General features: G+C 36.9%; 1 protein-coding gene across 1 annotated transcript; it reads right to left on the reverse strand.

The window, feature by feature from the left end:
- Positions 1-533: 533 nt before the first annotated feature.
- Positions 534-19,596, reverse strand: LOC137385534 (solute carrier family 28 member 3-like). The gene is made up of 12 exons (XM_068072011.1): positions 19,495-19,596; positions 17,038-17,322; positions 14,849-14,993; positions 13,934-14,125; positions 13,147-13,227; positions 10,214-10,294; positions 9,989-10,114; positions 7,911-8,034; positions 5,509-5,687; positions 3,931-4,200; positions 1,151-1,331; positions 534-720 (listed from the first exon to the last, which is right to left on the reverse strand). Exons 2-12 carry the CDS (start codon positions 17,238-17,240, stop codon positions 668-670), a joined length of 1,635 nt encoding a protein of 544 aa, XP_067928112.1. The 5' UTR covers positions 17,241-17,322; positions 19,495-19,596; the 3' UTR covers positions 534-667.
- Positions 19,597-21,068: the final 1,472 nt, after the last annotated feature.

Genomic DNA, 21,068 nt, shown 5'->3' on the forward strand with positions numbered 1-21,068 from the left:
GTAGTTAATTAACATGCCTATTGAAGGTAAAGACTCTGTAGTTAATCAACATGCCTATTGAAGGTAAAGACTCTGTAGTTTATCAACATCCCTATTGAAGGTAGGGACTCCATGAGTCACTCAGTTTTGTCAAGCGAGTTGCTGTGAGAGAAGATTCAAATAAACCTTCCCTGATAAGTCTATTTATCCTCAGACCGAGGTGAGTGCCTAGCAGATGAAGTCATGAGCAGACAACTCTGTGTGAAAAAAGCGCCAAAAAATACTGACTGACAATACTAAAATAAGCAAATGGTAAGTTGAGTAGATGATTTGACGTTTTTGCAGCATTCAGCCGTGGTTTTACATACAGAGTCTAGTTTCTAGCTACTTACTACCACATTCCTCCCTTTACAAAGTTCAAACATCCGGAGAGCCACTTACAGTACATATTTATTTATGTTATATTTAGTAATATGGTAATGTTTATGTTATTATTGGAGTATAAGAATTTTCGGAAATGCTATTTTATGGATTCTGAAATCAGGTTGGTTTCTTTTCTGTGTAACAGCCTGACTAGCTATCTGCGAGCATGTTGTACTAATCTGTCTATAATCCAAGTGTCCGTGTCGCTATCTTTTTGGTCATGCGGCATGAGTTGTAATACTAAAGCACTACTCCCTTGAGCAGTTTATATTGTTCCACAGGTCTCTGGGTTTAAAGCGCCTGGCACCGACAGCAACCCTAGTAGCAAAAAACAGCAAACATTTAATAATTTTAGAAAACTACTCGTGACACAAGGCCATACACACTATAGTTGCTCAATCTATCTGAAGGCAGAGCAGTTTCATAAACTTTTGTTCATAGACTTCCGCAATTTGTTTAAGATTTTAGAGATGTCAAGATCGTGTAATAGGGAAGCTCAACTGACTTTTCCCGGAGACGTCGCTGAGCTCAATAAAATTATAAACATATTTTCTTCTATGAGGTTATACTGAGGTTGGCTGTTGGGAAGTCAGAGAGTTTCTTAAAAGGTTTTAATCACAAGACAATGCCTTGCAGCCATCTGAATTCCCTCCTTTGGAAATTGACTATTATTCAAAAAAGCTTGGATATTATTTACCCCAAAACAACAGTTAATGTAAGAACAAATACTTTTCCTTGTGAGGCTTACCTGCTATGCATGCTGTCATAAAACATGCCACATTTCCAGCAATCATTGCCCGCAAAACAGTTGTTGCGATATCCTTTTTTCTTTGGGGCACCATGGCTCCAAGACCCCCTAGCATGATGCCAATGCTGCCAAGGTTAGCAAATCCGCAAAGGGCGTATGTGGCTATTGTTTCTCCTCTCTCCTACAGTTAGTAACAAAATCTTCCAATACTAGTATGTATGCCAATAGACATAAGTATTATGAGGGCTTACAGTACAAATGGTTTATTAAAAATTGGCCTATTAAAATATGACCTATTAAAAGATGATCTATTAAAATATGACCAATTAAAAAATGACTATTACAAAATGACCTATTAAATGATGAACTACTAAAAGATGAGTTAATAAAAGACGATTTATTGAAAGATATAATGAAAGATGCCTTATAAAGCGGTAAGTATCCACATTGGAATTAAACAGAAATCCACAACCACAGAACATGCAACTTGATACGCTAGACCATACCAACTCAGTTTAAAGGTTTCACAGATTCATCATAGTAATCAGCTTTTCTACTGCTTAACTTTAGTAATGATTCTGATATCAAGCTTGATAATCTTCACATGTTTTGCTCAATGTGCTTGCAACGTGAACATGTCACAAGAAATCATATGGTCATTTTTACCGTTGGCTCTTTGAGGTTTATTCATTCAGCAAAATATAATATGGATAAGATAATTTTAAAATGGAAACCAAAATATCTTACAAATATAATTTGAAAAGTTTGAAAAAAAATATCTATAGAAAAAACCAAAAAGATTCTGATTTGGATCAATATTGTCATTTAGCCATAGCTTGCTAACAGCATAATGGTAGTGAATTTCCGTCTTTTCTAAAGAATACATTCCAGTCTTATATGTTTACTCTTTTCTATTCAGGGAGATGACTTTGGCTCTTGTTTTATATCCTCATAATTCTTTCAATTAGGCAATTTTTCAGCAGTTATCTTATACCATATCAGGCGTCGGGTTTCAATTCTGATTTTTCGTTCCCTGTAAACTCAGCAAGTTATGCGTCATGCTTATTGCGTAAAATTTTTAGTTTCTCAGAGTACGCTCTGGTTTTTCCCCATATTGACTTCTTATTGGTAGATTCTCAGAGTCAATGGTACAGTGTACTTTATAGGATTTTGAGAGTACATTGTTTTCCGTATGATTCCAAGAATATGAATTGAAATCTGAATCATATAGTTCATTATCTTTTATATATTGTTAAGGTTCCCTTTGTGCCTTACATGTTTTGTTTGCTATAAATGGAGCAGCAAGGTTTTAGTCAAGTTGCTATCTGAGCATAAACACAGTACAGAGCCTGCTATCTGAGCGTACACACACTACAGAGCCTGTTATTTAAGCGTACACACACTACAGAGCCTGCTATCTGAGCGTACACACAGTACAGAGCCTGCCAAGCAATGCAGGCATCTACTCTGTTGGAAGTGGATGCCTGCATTCACTCCCAACAGAGTGAATGCAGGCATCCAGTGAATGCTCTAACCTTCATTTATCAATATTTTTAACATTTGCTACTGAGAAACCTTCTGCACCAAATAAAGATGATTTAAAGCAGGAATTTAACCAACTTTTTATTTAAGCCCTGAATGAAAGAACAATTAGCTGTGATCAGTTGCCCATTGTTTTTTAACCCGAAACTGTGAATTTCCTTAAAGGTTGACTTGCAACAAAATTCGCATTACAGCTATTTGATATGAAAAGATTCACCATGTTTTACTCTGTTTTGTTGTAGGTGCCAAATATGTGGAAGGTTGATTACAAGCTCTTAAAAGCTCAAAAACGAACAGAAAATCGCAGCCACACGAGACCACCGTAGTTTGGATTCTCTTTCCAAAACTACGGCTCAAATGTGATGTAGTTGTGAGAGATGGTTTCTGTTTACACTTTCATGCAACCTTACTCGTCGAAATATTTTCACAAACGTACTTCACGCATTCAATAAAACCATGTCTATTGTTCTTACGCGTCTGTTTTATCGTCATCGTAATGCTGTCACTTTTAGCAGTGATATCCTATAACTTACCGTAAAAATTCGTTTAATTTTTTAGCGTTAGTTTGAAGGAGTACATATCATTGTCTGATAATCATGATGAGCCTGTTAGTCAGTTGTGATAATCGAAAAGGGCTGCAGAAATTATTTGCGAAGAATGGGTCACATGATCAGATTACGACTTGCCGATTAGACCAAACCGAAACAAAACTGTATAGTAGCGAGCATCTATATTTGATAAGGGGTCTTCGGTAAAACCCGAAGTGTTTGTCATATACTAGTTCTACGTTAAGTTTTATATTGAGCTTTTTATTGGCCTTTCAATTCATGTGGGAACATCATGTGACAAGACAATAGCAAAATTTCATGGCTACGTCATCGAAATAGAGAGATTCCAATTTACGGCGGCTTTTCGTTTTTGAGCTTTTAAGAGCTTTTAATCACATTTCCACATATTTGGCACCTTTAACACAACAAAGTAAGACATGGTGAATCTTTTGATACTAAATAACTGTAATGTGAATTTTATTGCAAGTCAACCTTTAACTATTTAAATTCAGTATGTAAAATATTATCTTGCAAACTCATGAAATTGTGCAAGGAGTTGAATATAAAGAAAATCTCTGATAAGTATATTAGATTTACTATGCAAATGCTCAGTTGAGTTCTCTGAATTGGAGATAAACTTTGTTTTCTAGGTCAAGGTCAGAGTAGATGCAAAGTAGTCTATAGTCTTACCGATATCGTAGGCAAGCAGGCTCCTGTATGAGTACTGTTCCGAAGATGGTAGCAGTCACCTGCTGCGTTGAAATCAATAGTCTGGTTTGATACTCCGGAGGCCCATGCATCCAAGCTGTGACGATTTTTTATTAGTTTTGCTAGCTGGTCATACGCGATGAACTCATTGGTGAAAGTTTTAACTCCGATCAGTGTCGCTACCTGCTTGCAATCTTCAAGAGGAGTTCCCATGACGTAAGCAAATGGAAACAGCACATAGGAGCAAATATACTACAACAAGAATTCAAAATGTTCTCATATGTCTAGACTATAAAGAAAGTGTAGAAACCTAATGTGTTGTATTTCAGACACATCGTACGGTAAAATGGTACGATATGCAGATATGCACTTCTTCTTGATCACAAACAATTGGTATGCATATAGCAACACTTGGCTAGTTACAACCTACTCAATATAATCCTATTCAATCCATTTCTCGTCATTTTTCATTATATTATAGTGCCTGACTATTTTTTCATATATTCACGGTATGTATCTAACGATCATTTTGGTTTGGCAAACCTTGATAACTGCTGACCAGAGTTTTAGTTAGTCATATACTTTAGGGTTTTAATTGGGCTTCCTACTTGTTAATTAATGTTCAGTAAGTGCAATGACTCATCTCTTAGAATCCTAATATCTGTCTAATCAGCCGTATCAACTGAATCAGCCGAATCAGCCGTATCAACCGAATCAGCTGCATCGGCTGTCATCTGCCGATATCAGCCGGCGTCTGCCGATATCAGCCGGCGTATGCCGATATCGGCCGGCCCGATATTGGCCGGCCCGATACCGGCCAGCATCTGCCGATATCGGCCGGCGTCTGCCGATATCGACTGGCGTCTGCCGATATCGGCCGGCGTCTGCGGATATCGGTCGGCGTCTGCGGATATCGGCCGGCGTCTTCCGATATCGGCCGGCGTCTGCCGATATCGGCCGGCGTCTGCCGTTATCGGCCGGCGTCTTCCGATATCAGCCGGCGCTTGCCGATATCGGCCGACGTCTGCCGATATCGGCTGATGTCGGCATATATTTAGGAAGCCCCAAGTTTAGAGGAAGAGAGAATCGGCACTAGAGTCAGTCGGAGATTAAGATCTGATACATATATACAATTATACGATTTATACTCAAGGGTTTGGAGACAATTGTATTTTACATGTGTAACACTTATAAATGAGTAAGTGCACAGTTGAATAGAAAAAGTCAAGCAGTGCCGTCTTCAGTATAAATATAAACAAGCGCCAGTACTCTTTCACTATCATACTCTCCATATGAAGGTTACTTATACAGCAAGTGGTGCTTATGCTTGGAAGTGAACCATTCGTTGATAGAGTAAGGAATGTTAAACTCTATCTATATTATTTCAGATTATAAAAAGTAAAATTGAGATTATGCATGTTTGTAGCTTTTTATATTGATGTAGTTTGCTATGGCATGATCCAAACCAACAAAGACAATCAACTTAAATATTGAAAGCTGTCACCCTCTACGAGCAGCGGAAGCTCAGCAAATACACATGGCTATGAGTTGTATACATACTTGGAAGGTTATATCCTGTTGTGCGCCAGCTAGAGCTCCAAACCATATAAGAGTCTGGTTAATGAACTCGAGGAGAGCGAGAAAAGCAAGGACATTCGCTGCAATGTTAGCCACTAGTTTGATCGCGGTAGATGCTCCATTAGATGCTGCCTCTATCAAGTTTCTATCTTGGGCAGCTCCTACAATATAGACTGAGATCATGAAGAGTAGGTGAAAAGACAATAGAGCTGTACAATAGTTGGTAAAAAGATGGCTAAATGAGAACCTTCGAACTTTCTACGCCGAGTAATAAGTAACAATCCAGCTTGCCTCTTTACAGCGAGTTTCAAATACAGTATGTAAGTGCTATATTGGCATACATATCATCATATATTGGCATACATATAATGTACATATAATGCTATATATGATATATACATAGTTTCACAGAGTAGCACCTCCGCTATGGCTCAAGTTTGATATACACCAGTACCCTGGCAGTTTAGTATGGCGCGAAAACTCATTACTGTGCCAAAAAAGTATAGATAATAAGAGTTTGAATATTTGATATCTAAAATTTGTGAAGTGGTGTGTGTGCGTGCGTGCGTGTGTGTGTTAGAGTGTCAGTCCGCCAAGCATATAACTGGGAGTTCAAATCCTAATGAAAGCAATCCTTTTTAACCTTTAAGCATGGCTTTGGACAGATAGACAGACACGGCTCTTATTATAGTAAAGACCTAAGATTCCTCAACAACTCATTCCACTTGTTTGTTTTGTTACTCAATGTGTTATAGCACGGTTATTGACAGTCATTGCTATGAAAAACTGTTGTCGATTGCATAACCTTGACCTACACTTCATGCGCAGAAGTAATAAAAGTTTCAACCATGTACAATCATATGCATTCGATTTAATAATCTCAACAATCAAACAAAGTTATTGTGTAGCTGAAGCCAGAACAGTTTAATCTATATACATATTTTTCAATGTTGGTCTGTTCATGTATTTGTCCAGGTATAGCTATTGCAATTTTAGAATAATGAATCCGTATCACAGAAGATTTGATCTCGGACCCTCACGTTTGTCAGCCCTACTAAGTTAGCAACACGAGCTTGATAGATTCGCTAGGCGATATATGTCGGTGTCTGGGAGCAAATACTCTACCAATTAAGTCATGACACAGGGTGATTACTTAACGTCATGAGAAGCTGGTAGCTCTTATTAGTACGCTTACTCAAATTATGCGTTGGCAATGCAACAGGCTAATAGCAAGTGACAGGCAACTCTCATTACCTCTCATTTTTATAAGCTGATTTTTAAGACCCGGGCAACGCCGGTTAGCACAGCTAGTCCATCTATATAAATCTCAAAGTTCGTGTATTTGTGTGTAGCCCAGTATGTCCAGCTACAGCTATTAAAATATTGGGTTGATGAATTCCTATCACAGAAGATTCGATCTCAAAACATCCCATTTGTCAGACAAATGTTTTACCAAATTAGCTACGGCAAGATTGATGGATTTACTGTGCAATATATGTCGCTAATTGGTTAAAAATACGTTACCGCTCTCTGTTATGGCCTACCATCATGATTACTCTCCAGTGAGAGCAAATAGTTACCTCTTATTAATAAGCTTACCCAAATTAGCCATTGGCATTGTGCCAGGCTAATGTGAAGTGGCAGGCAACTACATTAATTTTCATAAGCTGATTTTTAATACCCGTGCAATGCCAGTTATTCCGCTAGTCAAATCTATATATAAATCTCTGTGTTTGTCTGTCTGCCGTTTGTGTGTCCAGTTATTGCGATAAAGCTTTTGGAACAAAAACCCTACTTCGTACTGGATTTGAACTCGACACCTTCAGTTCTGGAGACAGGCAAGGTAACCCACTAAGCCACACGGTTTGTTAGTAATACAATAGAGTATTTGTACAAATACATATTACATTGGTTGAAATACGTATAGCGATGTTGTGTGATGCAAAACGTCACGCGAACTGGCTTTGCAGCTCTTATTATAGTAAGTTTAGCAAAATAAGCAAGCTCAAGTTAACTTCAAATTAAAATTAAATTTTAAATTAACCATTGGCTAATTAGTCAACTTAGTCGGTGGTAACTACATGTAAATTACCTGTCACTGTTTATAAGCTGTTTCTTAATACATATGCAACGCCGAATGTTCAGCTAGTGTATATCATAAAATGAGCAACACATTGAGCTGTGCGCATGTATAAATTCCACAATGCTTGTGTGACATTACATGATGCATGCAATGTCTGAGGAGATGTGCACAAACCAGTTTTCAATTCACTTCAAGATGTCAAAAAATAGTAACATTTATATGTCAATCAGAAGACCTGCCTTACTTACCTGAATATAACTAGAATATGCCAACATTGTCAAGCAGGTTGTCTGACACTTACCCATGTTTTGAACGTCATCAACTTTTGTCTTCGAGCGTTTTGTCTCAGGGTAAAACAGTTTTGACATGGCAAGGGCTGCAGGTGCAGACATGAATGATGCAGAGAGCAGGTGATTGGCAGGTACCTAAAGATGAGCCGTAAAATGTGTGACACTTTGACTGTGTGCTGTATTTTGAATTAATCTTTGATAATACGAATATTTTAAAATAAATAGAATATTGAAAAGAAATTCATGTTGAGGTACTTTTTCAGTGCTTGCCCTACTGTATGCTGTAGGCGATGAGTCATTACCTATGAGCAAGGTTTGATAGCTGAAAGGATAATAATAGTAATAATGTTCAGATGAAAAGTCGTTGGCAAGACCAAAAGTTTAACCCAAAAGCTAAGAAGAAGTGTTAAAATCTTTATAAAAAATTAAATATTTGCGACTTCAGTTGGCAGGTTTTATGGAGGAACCACTAGCATATGGTGTGATCTAGGTATTGTTGCCCTTAAACAAGATCTTAAAAGATTTAAAATGTAAAAGCCTTTGGGGGATTTCACCTATCAAAACTCAACAATCAAATTCAACTCAATGATCAATCAGTTCTGCTGACAAAAGCTACGAATAATTATAAAACTTTTATAGAAAGATAAACTAGAAATCCTCATAAAATTTTCTATTTGTCTTCCATTTACCGATACTTTCCATCTAGGCCTTGCTTTTGCAATCTTAGCTGAAATTTCTGAAAGGACCTTTTTATAACTTAACAAATTTGCAAAATATTTTGAAAAGTTTATAGTAAAAAGCCTAAAAGATTTTTCCAAAATGTTATCAAACATATTTTTATTACTGATAAAAATCTTCATTGCAGAAAATATAGCTCAATCCAATATAGTAGAAGAGTATTAACTTGAACGGGTAGCCACACCATGATAATACGCCAATCTGTTTGCTACTGAACCAGGGTTGTGCCATGCTAGTTGTTATTGGCTACGCTACTAGGTTCACAGTTGTTACAGTAGTTCCATTGTGCAGCTTCACTGTTTCAAGTCTAAGATAAGCCTTTAGAAACTGACTGTTAACTGAAGTGAATTTATGGCCTTCTTAATGATCAGTTCAAATTGAGGGAGTTGTCTCACTTATTTTGAATTGGTACCGCTAGCCAGGCAGAATCTGGGTTTTATTTATATTTATTAATAGTGAGTCGTTAAAAGTGAACTCTATCACTGCGCTGCCCTTAATTGTGTCTATCAAACAGTGTGAGTTTTTAAGCCTCCGGTACTTCAGGTAGCAATTATCTAAAACTGGTCTGATTCTGTAGCAAGTCTTAGGTCTGTAGAAATCTTCTCATATGTTTATGAACAGACACGAGTTGCTTCTTCATGACAAAACTAATGAATCGAAAAATTGGTGAATTTTTGAAGGAGGGGCGGAACTCTCCCTTAGTACTGAAATATAGTTCAATAGTTTAAAAAGAACCTGCAATTCAACTGTTTTTATCTGATTTTCATGTCATTGCTTGTGTCAATCAAGCACTTTGGGGAAATTCATTAGACTGCCTCTACAACATAGATAATAAAATGGGGGTTCATGAACCACATGGTTGTGGGTTCAGAAACAACCAAACTCAAACATGCATACAATAAAGTAGAAAGGCTGTCTTAGACATAAACACACAGAATTTTCTGATTTCTTATTGGCTCAAAAACATTTTAGCCTTTTTGAGTTTGGCTCCAAAACCTGTGAGTCTAAAACTTGAAGCACAGCCAAAATTTTTTACTTTAACTAGATATTTCAGTCAATGATTTGTTTATAGAAAATGAACATAAACCTAAAAAATGTTTGAGTTAATATTGTACACCATACATGGAAACCGGTTACAACTACAAACGTAAATACAAAGATTTTATTGATTAGCATCTTAAGTAACTTGTACAGCCAACTCAAGTCCCTCCTTGCTGTTGGTTACTTCTGAAGAGATTCACAGGCTGTATTTAGTTCATTTAATTGTATGGCTTTTAGGCTAACATTCAGCTCAGGAAGCGTGTAATGTGTTATTAACGGTTGCCAGCCAAGCTTCCTGTATAACACTTACCCCAAATGTGATATATGTTGCCAGAACGCTACCAGCTATAGTAGCAAATCCGCCGGTCATGACAGCATGCAACTCGGATTTTGTCATGTCAGGCAGCATGGGCCTGATGATAAGTGGGGCCTCAGTCTAAAGTAAAGTAATTTATCTCATGATTGTTGATTCATACCACACTGACATACGGCACTCGTAGGGACTATCACTCGATTAAATAATGACATAATCTACCTGGCCAACAAAGATGTTGGCAGAGGCATTGAGAGACTCTCCTGCAGTGGTTCCCATCGTCACTTGCATAAGCCAAGCCACCTGCAGAATATGTCATAAAAGTCAATGTGTGTCTCGCTCATATGATATATCGCATGCTACATTTTTAAATTGATATTAGCGAAGGTGACCAAAAATAATAACAATAATGGTGGGAACCACTCGCAAAGTTCACAGAACTTTGTGCGCAAAAACTACAGCTATTTTTAAGGCTCAATTGCTGCTATGATGATTGTTCATAGGTTCAGTAATTTAAAAAAAAAAACAAGTAACTCTAGTAAACTACAGTTTGCTTAAAAATGATGGCTCTGGCAGTATATGAGGAGTCACAGAAATAGTCTTCAATTCGGATGAAAACCATTAAAATAGAGCAACTTTGTGCTAGCCAAACAGCTCATTACTCAAGTATTGTAATGGTACGATCATCAGTAGACGTATACTTCACATTAAATGTTCATTACATTGAAGTTTACAGTGCATTACATGAAGTTGTAGGACAAATCATAAGGATGAATAAGTCAAACTGTTGTTGAAAAACAACTTCAACTGGACGCAGTTTCCTTTTAATGAAGGCTATGCATCTTTGTTTATAGTGAGGGTGGTGAGTGAACACATTTTTCTTAACATCCAGTTATACAGAAAACAATGTACTCCTAGAGTTTTATAAAGTACTACTGGTTCTGAGAATCTACCAATAAGAATTCAACATGGAGGAAAAGCTAGTGTAAACTCTGTGAAACTCAAAATTTTCAAACACCAAGACTGTTGCATAATTTGCTGAGCTCAAAGGGAACTGGATATTCAAAATTGACCTGATATAGCTGACACCAGATAAGATAGCTGCTGAAAAACACTAATAACGAAGATTAACAACAGCATGAAACGAGAGTCCAGGTTATTTTCCTGAATAAAGAAGAACAAATTGTTACAGCAGAGCGCCGTGACCAGGGCCATAGTGATCGACCTCTGGCCACCACGGTCACAGAGCCAAGCCTTCTAGACACAGGAGAAGACTCAATCACTGTTGAGGACGTTTGGATGACTGAGGAAACCATACTAGACAATCGAACGTAAAACAAAGAAAAAAGTGGACAGAGCCTCAAAAAGAGAAAAAATATAAAACGAGCACAAAACGATCGTTAAGGCAGAGTTGTATGCGCACTTTGCATGTTTGCATATGGTTTATTGCTTATTTTCCATTTATGCTGATTTACATTTATTTGTTAAAATATATATATTATTGGGGTTTAACCATCGGTGTTATTGCTTGACCGCCTTGTGGAAAGTAAAAGGAACCAGCAGTTTCCTTTCCAGTGGTGGCAGCAGTGGATCCCTGATTCCTGGCAGGCTGTGTGCCAGATACAGCATCCCCATCCTCTGGCGGTTAACGAGCACAGCATGAGTGAGTATTAGAAAAAAAATTTCTTGAACTCGATGGGCCGTGTTGCATGAGCAATGCTGCCGCAAAGTTTGGTGAGGTTTTACCAGTGAGAGAGAGACTTCCTAGAACTCGTTAGACCGCGTTGTGTGAGCAACGGTGCCCAGGAGTTTGGTGAGCTTTCTGCAGTAGGAAGAAAAATTTTCCTGAGCTAGGTAAGCCGTGCTGTATGAGCAGCGCCGCCTAAAGCTTGGCAAACTTTTCTAAATAAAATATGGATAGCCAACACTCAAGGAGCGCAGACCAAGAGACAAACCGGCTGGCAGAGGTCCTTGAACAACTGGCAATGGCACCTCGAGCTCAGGCCTTGGTTCCTAAGTTCAAGGCACTTCAATACTCTGTAGCTGAAGGAGTAGAGTATTTCATCAGCCAGTTCCAGGAGATAGCCGGAGCTAATGCTTAAACTGAGAAAGCTGGCCTGCTACAATTTCAAGAGGCCTTGAAAGAGGCAGAGATCTGTGGAAGCCAACAATGTCAGCCCAACAATGTGAAAGCCAAATTTGAAGCGCGCTCAGTTCGGCCTCTTGCTTAGGCAGGCTCGTAATAAGCCTACTGCTAAGGCGGGTCGTAGCAACCCCCCTTCAGGAGCACGCTTGCCAAGTGGAGAGGTTGGTGCGAGTGGCATACAACAACCTGCCGGGCCCGTTTAGGACTGCCAAGGCCAAAGAGTGGTTTTGGAGCTCCGCCGACCATGCTGGCCTGCAAAGACACTTACTGGTTATCCCCGCAGCTACTCTAACAGCGGCCTATCCAACTGATACTAGTCTCAAATCTATCAAACTGATACTAGTTTCAACTCTATTAAACTGATACTAGCCTCAACTCTATCAAACTGATACTAGTCTCAACTCTATTAAACTGATACTAGTCTCAACTCTATCCAACTGATACTAGTCTCAACTCTATCCAACTGATACTAGTCTCAACTCTATCCGACTGATACTAGTATCAAATCTATCCAAGTAATACTAGTCTCAACTCTATTAAACTGATACTAGTCTCAACTCTATCCAACTGATACTAGTCTCAACTCTATCAAACTGATACTAGTCCCAACTCTATCCAACTGATGCTTGTCTCAACTCTATCAAACTGATACTAGTCTCAACTCTATCCATCTGATACTAGTCTCAACTCTATCAAACTGATACTAGTCTCAACTCTATCAAACTGATACTAGTCCCAACTCTATCCAACTGATGCTTGTCTCAACTCTATCAAACTGATACTAGTCCCAACTCTATCCAACTGATTCTTGTCTCAACTCTATCAAACTGATACTAGTCCCAACTCTATCCAACTGATGCTAGTCTCAACTCTATCCAACTGATACTAGTCTCAACTCTATCAAACTGATACTAGTCCCAACTCTATCCAACTGATACTAGTCTCAACTCTATCCAACTGATAATAGTCTCAACTCTCTCAAACTGATTTTGAACTCACTATTACTTACCTTGTGTATGACTACCTGCATGACTCCGAGATAGTAGAGCATGGATATGAATGTGCTAAAGAATATGATGACAGGCAGCACCTACGAAAATAGGAATATGGTGACAGGCAGCACTCAAGGCATTAAAAACAAAGCTTAAAGCTTCTATGCAACAAAATAAGCCCTAAGTTCTTCGATATTATTTATTTTCTAAGATTTAAACATCGAATGAAACAATATGAAAAATAATATTTAGTGTCGTATGTTCTGCAGTGCTGTCTTCAAATATGCTGATAAGTAATTTTATATTGATAATAAAAAGATAATTAAACTAAATATGCTGTACTAAAGCTGCTTTAAGCCCAACTCCTCTTGTGAACACTAAGCAATAATATTTTCTTGTTTGAATATGAGAAATGCGATTTGCCACTTCCAATTTTTTATGGCTAAAAACTATAGGCCAGATGTATTGGGTATACCTAATTAACCGCCTAATCACCAATTGTATATAATCAACATATTCACACAGTTTTGTCTTTTGCAGCATATATAGTAGCAATACAGTTGAGTCATCAAAAACTTTCCCATTATGTCTCATATATTTAAATAACTACGGTAAATGCATTTTCACATTTTAGCCACTAAGTCAACTGCACAGTAAAAATTAGCAATTTTAAGCTAAGTTTAAATGTGGTTGTAATGGTATTCTTGCAACTTGTAAAGTCTGATGACTGAAGCTCCGTTGAACTTTGATATTAAAATTATTGTGTCTAAAGATTTCAACAAAGCACCGGATGAACATGACTACCTTAAATGCAAATGGGTGTTCAGTGTAGCTATTTCCAAAGACAAACATGGAGCCAGCATCTGTATGTACTAAAAACTCCGATACTCTGTCACCGAACCATTTGAATGTCAAATATCCTGCGCACGTCCTCAATATCAGGTAAGCAAATACAAACTGCAGCAATAGTCCGAGTATAACAGGCCGCCATCTGACCTACAATAGCAACAACCTCTTGTGCAGTGGTCAACGCATCGGTCTATAGTAATACCATTCATGCATTCAGCTGGATTTATACAAACTTTGTTTAGCAGTTGTTGTGAACATTATCAAACCAATAGATCAGCTAAGATTTGATAACATATTTGGTTGGAGTGTCAAATGGATGCATAGTTTAAGCTGAAGAAGCTTGTAGAGAAGCTTTCCTAGTTTTACTGGTTCTTATATAAGTTAGTGAAAAGGGCACAAACATTGCTGTAAGATGATTAATGATGTTTGGGCATTGCTTATGTTTTCTTACGCTTTGCTTGTATAATTAGTTTGCTAATTTTCGAATATATCATTTTATTGGAAAGCTTAGGAAGCTTATGTTAGTTGGCAAAGTTTCACTCGCTATTATGAATGAAAATATAGAGGCTATACAGTTTTACTTGGGTCTAACAGTTAAATTATATATAAAACACTTCCAGCAAAAACTGCTAAATATTTTCATGGAAATGGAAAATTCATTGTATTGAATAGAATGCTTCGTTTTAAATCTTAGCAATTCATTTTCTGTCATTTTTTTGTTACTATTTATATTCATACTGGAAGTATGAATACTGGAAATGATAATAATGAAGTGGATACTGCAGTGCCAATAGCACCAATCTATCACTCAAATACGTCTGTTGTATAGTTAGTCATTAGAATGCCTCCTATCAATGCTTTATACGCTACCTTGGAAGGATGAGCGGAGAAGATGTAGCAGAGAATAATGTATACAGCCAATCCTGACAAGGAGATCAGGTTGTTGGGTGCTTGCAAGGCAATATCAAAGATGATTATTGCTGCCACCGCTAGGAAAGCAATAGCTCCCGCTATCCTACAACACCGTATCGTATTAATGGGATCATGGTGAGCTTCCTATCCATCTGTGACAGTGCAAAATATGTGTTTGCTGAAAATATAAAGATATCGGGCATGTTGATTAATTACACACTGTATGCATTATACGTGAATATGTAAATAAATAATTTATCAAAGTTTGTAGTCTAATGCATACCGTATTACTATATACAGTTGAATATCAGGCTTTTGGTTGCTATAAAATATGAAAGAGAAAATTGCTAGGTGCAGAACTCTATGCACTATACATGCTATCTGTCAGTTGGCTCTGCATTGCATCATAATCACTTATTCAATCTTTGTATTCAGATATTAGAGCCTAATCATCATAAATCCAGACTTTGTAAGTTCTAACTGCTTTTGTAAGTTAGTACCGACATTATTCGTCTCTAAAAGGTTGTTCACTTTTGCTTGCTCAGGCAAACTTTCGTAGCTTTGGAAGTCTATCAGCCAACCTTGGCCTACACCTCACAAGTTCGTTATGGTAAAAATAAACATGGGGAAGACTAAAACTGGAGAAAAGTAACAGAATGGAAAATTAAACACGGCAGTGAAGTTAATATATTGAAAAATTAAAAATGAGGCGGAAAGTCAATATGGGTTTTTTCAGGTTTGATAAAGGTCAACTGAAAAGTAACATGATTCGTAGATTGCCTGCATTGAAGAGGAGTAATTAAATAAAGAATACACAACTGTACAATCTTTCTGGTTCCCAATACTGGCTATTTAGTTGTTGTTTCTAAACTGGAAGAGAGATAAAATGCTACTGCCCAGGCCACAAATTTGATCGATCTGCTAAAGAATTGATATTTCAAAATGTAAAGTTGCAATACGTGTTAGTCAGTTCATGACACATTGAAGATCTTTTCTAATTCGAACCATGATGTCTCATTCCGCTCATTAAAGAACGTTAAAGCAATATTTGTAGAGGTCATACAAACGGTGCTTCAAGGACAGTAGCATAAATAGCAGGCTACAGAAATATGAATCTATATGAATCTATTGTTCTTTCTCAGTTTCATCATTTATCAAAACATCTTATTGCTTAAAAAGATCTACTTGTGTCCCTATTTATTACTGTATGACGTTATAGCTAATTTTTTGCACCTGAAGGTTGATCTTGTAGAGTCAATTTTTCTCCATGAGCGACACTTTTTTGACATGACCAGTATTTTAAATTGAGTCCATCGAGCCTGTATTGATCTAATTCAGGCCGATTTTTGTTGACAGGATGACTACGCTTGGTCTTCCTTCCACCAATTTTTTAATGTTTTGCGCTTTTATTCATAAAATTTGTATCAAGGGTCGCCATTTGGCACCAAATTTTGTTTTCAGTATTGTTAGCTCCAGCACGACCGCACTTATCACCATTGGCCATCGCTACTGTTACGCTTCTCATTATTGGTTATCACTGTTGTTATACTTCTCACCATTGGCTATTGGTACCAGTGCTATATTTCTCATCAATGACTATTGTCAAAACTTTTTATCATTGCCACTTGATATAATAACAAATTCAAATACTCAAAAGTGTTGACTTAAGCGTAACCCAATTTATCAGTGGCTCTCATAACTAGAGAAAAGTTTGTTATGCTACGCATTATGTTACTCTGATGTTGAATGTATATCTTAGAACAATTTTATTAAATTATTATCTTGATTTCTCACAAATATTTCACTAAGTATAATGTGGTGTCCACATGTAAGTACAAGGGGGTATCTGCGTGTAAATATAATGAGGCATCTACAGGTAACTATAAAGGATGATTATGATGGATTATCATATGTAAGTATGAGTAAGTATGAGTGTTATCCACGTAAGTATGAGGGAGTTTCTACATGCAAGTGTACTGTTGTATCTACATGTAAGTATAGGGAGGCATCTATAGTTAAGTATAATGAGGTATCTACATGTAAGTGTACTGGGGTATCTGCATGTAAGTATAGTGAGGCATCTATAGGTAAGTATAATGAAGTATCTACATGTAAGTGTATTGGGGTATCTACACTGTCATACTCACCACTTCAGTGCTTTCTCATGTTTGTAAGCAAATGTTGATACGCTGTGTGTACACGGCTTCATACAACTCTTCCATATTTGGTTCCCATAGTACTTTTTTATAGCCCAATAGGAAACACAAAAAGCGGCGAATATGTTTAAGGTAAAGAGACGAATGGCTGGTTCATTTGTCGAGTCAAAACCATTTTGGAAATTGTGTATCATAGTCCAGATGAAGTAGGCTGCCCATAGCAGGAGTAGAACCCCACCTATGAAGTACTTGACAGCACTTGAATGGTCTGTATACCTGAAGAAATCAAATTGGCGCAACGGCTAGACATGAGGCTAGATTATTTTTAGAATAATAAAACAATACATTACGGTTTAAGATTTATGTTTAAAAAGAGATATTTTTGATGGATACAAGTCATTAGCTCTAGAATATCTTCATCCAACTGAAGCATTGACTATCATTTGGAAGCGTTGAAGGTATTCCTGCCATGTACAGTGTTAAACATCAGTTCTAAAAGAACTTGCAATAGTTGATTGTCTTAAGTATTTTGTAACTCGTCAATGTTGTAGAATCACCAAAAGAAACTTTCCACAAGTTAGTCTATCTTTAGTGATACTTTGAGATCGAATTACGGTCAATGCTCTACATGCAAAGTTAATTTGTTCCAATATTTTTTGTGTATTTTAAAACTGTCATACATGGAAGAAAAAAAATTTCACAAACAAAAATTCTCTATATTTTAATTGATTTAACAGCTCAGTAACTAAACAATAAATATTCTAGTTACCTAATTACATAAAGTAATAAAACAAACACATTGAAGAAAGTAAATAATATGTAAAGATCCACGTAAACAAAATAACAACCAATAAAACAGTTTTCATGTCACCTCACCTTTACTTTAAAGGTTGACTTGCAACAAAATTCACATTACAGTTATTTGGTATCAAAAGATTCATCATGTCTTACTCTGTTGTGTTGTAGGTTTCAAATACGTGGAAATGTGATTACAAGCTCTTAAAAGCTCAAAAACGAAAAGCCGCCGTAGATTGGAATCTGTTTATTTATCTGACGTAGTCATTCCAGTTTGGTTATCGTCTTGTCACGTATGTTCTCACGTGAATTGAAAGGCCAATAAAAAACTTAATGTAAAACTTATCGTAGCACTAGCTTATGACAAACACTTCGGGTTTACCGAAGACCCCGTATCAAATATACAGTAGATGCTCGCTACTTTACAGTTTTGTTTCGGCATTATTCAATCGTCAAGTCGTAATCTGATCACGTGACCCAATACTTTGCAAATAATTTTTGCAGCACTTGTCGATTATCACAGGTAACCAACAGGCTCGTCATGATTATCAGACAATGATATATACTCCTTCGAGGTAAGGTTAAAAAGTTTAACGATTTTTTACGGTAAGTTATAAAATATCAGTGCTAAAAGTGACAGCATTACAATGACGATAAAACAGACGCGTAAAAACAATAGACATGGTTTTATTGAATGCGTGAAGTATAATTATTTGTGAAAATATTTCGACGAATGAGGTTACATGAAAGTGTAAACAGAAACCATCCTGCAACAACTACGTCATATTTGAGCCATTTTGGAAAGCGAATCCAAACTACGGCGGTCTTTGTGGCTGCGATTAACTGTTCATTTTTTAGCTTTTAAGAGCTTGTAATCACATTCCCACGTCTTTTGTACCTACAACATAACAGAGTAAGACATGGTGAATCTTTTGATACCAAATAACAGTAATGTGAATTTTATTGCAAGTCAACCTTTAAAGAAAGACGATTTGAGATGTATCTATAGCAGACAGTGCCTAAGTAGGGATAGAAATGCATGATCTTTAAATAAACATATTTAGCCCTATTTTTTCCTTATACCGGTATATCCTATTATATGTCACACAGATTTCAAATTTAATCAACTCTGTCAGCTTGTCCACTTTCACTAGTTTTAGGCTCTCTGTCTTACATATCACTTACACTTCTTCAAGGTTATTACTCGATGGCTTTAGAGATTATTTAATATTTCAATCAAAAGATTTTTGTTCCTTCACTCTGTTATTTGTTGTTTTAATTGTAAAAAACATTACCTTCTTTTTCTTACCACTTGCATTAGTCTGCTTGAGGTCCATTATTTTAAAACTGAAAAGGAAGGTGTGAGGCACCATTCTATATTCTTCAAGCACCCTAGAATTTTGCTATGGGAAGGAGAACTGCATATATATGCACGGACGGATTCACATACCTGCACCTTTCACGAAACTTTGAATGTTGTATGTTGGAAACTGCTTTTTGTGACATATATTTGCTCAAATTTGTCGTGTATGTTGAAATGATCATAAGTCAAAGTTTGACTGTACATTTTAAATACCTCATAAAAGGCTTTCCTGTTTACCGTAAATAAATTTTATGAATGGTTGAGTATCGTGTCACTAGTTCTAATAATACCAATGTGACAGGACGGAAGTGATCTTTTCCACTTGAGCACTACATCCTGTTTGTTCATCATCATCATCATCCTCAGAATCTGAGTTGTCCTCAGCATCATCTCCCTCCGCTGGCTCATCAATGGTGACAGTCACGGGTGGCTACAGAATGAGCACAAAGCTACTAGTCAAGGTATGACTTCAACAAAGTCTGTCAGACTCCGTCACGTAACTTTAAGTTTCAGATTTTTTCATTCAATAAATTGCGACTCACAATCTATTTAGCTGAATCAAATCACCAAACTGACAACTATTTTTTTAGAACCCAAACAGTAAGGCATTTCTACAGTAGGTGTGACCAAAGCTGGTACGTTGGCAGATAAATTTACAAATTTTTGTTATTTTATATTTATAGTTTTTGAGTCAAAATGACTTTGCTGAATGTCAGTTAACTAACTCCCTAGTCAACAGCAACATGAGTTTTATTTCTAGCTAGTTTCGAAGAAAATAAGATATATGGTAGATTCTCTTTTTACCTCTAACAATAGCATTTGGTTTGACTTAAAACTCTGCCAAGCGCTGTTTTCTGTGAATAATTATCATATAAAACAAACACAGAGAGTTCCAAAAGTTGAAGTCGCATATATGGTATGTTAGCTATTTTCTGGTACTAAATGCGTTTGCTGAAACATGAGGAGATGTAAAATTGTAAAGAGATTATCTTCAAAAATACATCACCAAAACTTCTGTTGGGCGCGTGTGCGACTCCTAATATGCGCCCAGTAAATGAATGCCCGACAGAAGGAAGGTTCACATTTAGCTGGTAGTGAAATAAACGTTGAGTAATATTTTCTGTATAATAGAGTGAGACAGTTGTCTAAGGCTATGGTAAATGCTGCAAGACTAAATTCAGGAAGTATGATTGAAATATAATGATAAACTGTCTAAACGAACTATGTAACAGAACCCAAAGTATATATTTGTGTTATCAAATCTCCCTAACACAATTAACGAGCAGCAAGATGCAATGTTTATCGTAAATGGGTCATAGCTTTTTATTTAAATTGGTCTATTCCAATGGCCTGCAAGCAGAAGATTTGATGTTTCGTGTTTATTTTCTCCCATAAGTTATCTGTAAGAGCTTGGTACTTTTTAATTGAGCCTAACTTCATTTGTGCATCTTCCTAGTTATCAAGTCCTTCTCTCTAGTCATCAAGTTCTTCTCTCCAGTCATGAAGTCTTTCTCTCTAGCCATCACGTTTTTCTCCCTAGTCATCAAGTCCATTTCTCTAGTCATCAAGTCCTTCTCTTCAGTCATCAAGTTCATCTCTCTAGTTATTAAGTCCTTCTCTCTAGTCATCAAGTCCATCTCTCTAGTTGTTAAGTCCTTCTCTCTAGTCATCAAGTCCTCCTCTCTAGTTATTAAGTTCTTCTCTCTGGTCATCAAGTCCTCCTCTCTAGTTATTAAGTTCTTTTCTCTAGTCATCAAGTCCTCCTCTTTAGTTATTAAGTCCTAGACATATTACCTCTTAACACAATTTCTGATTTATTAACTCTTCCCCAATTTTTTGATCTACGTCTGTTTTTCCTCTATTG

This window comes from Watersipora subatra, chromosome 1 (genome assembly GCF_963576615.1).
Source record: "Watersipora subatra chromosome 1, tzWatSuba1.1, whole genome shotgun sequence".
Taxonomy (NCBI): Eukaryota; Metazoa; Bryozoa; class Gymnolaemata; order Cheilostomatida; family Watersiporidae; genus Watersipora; species Watersipora subatra.

Coding starts and splice junctions, on each gene's coding strand:
- LOC137385534 (XM_068072011.1), bottom strand. CDS start 17,240: ATGATACACAATTTCCAAAATGGTTTTGACTCGACAAATGAACCAGCC. Junction 10,295..13,146: donor TGCAGGTAGTCATACACAAG/GTAAGTAATAGT, acceptor CATATTCTGCAG/GTGGCTTGGCTTATGCAAGT. Junction 1,332..3,930: donor CCTGCTTGCCTACGATATCG/GTAAGACTATAG, acceptor TACTAACTGTAG/GAGAGAGGAGAAACAATAGC.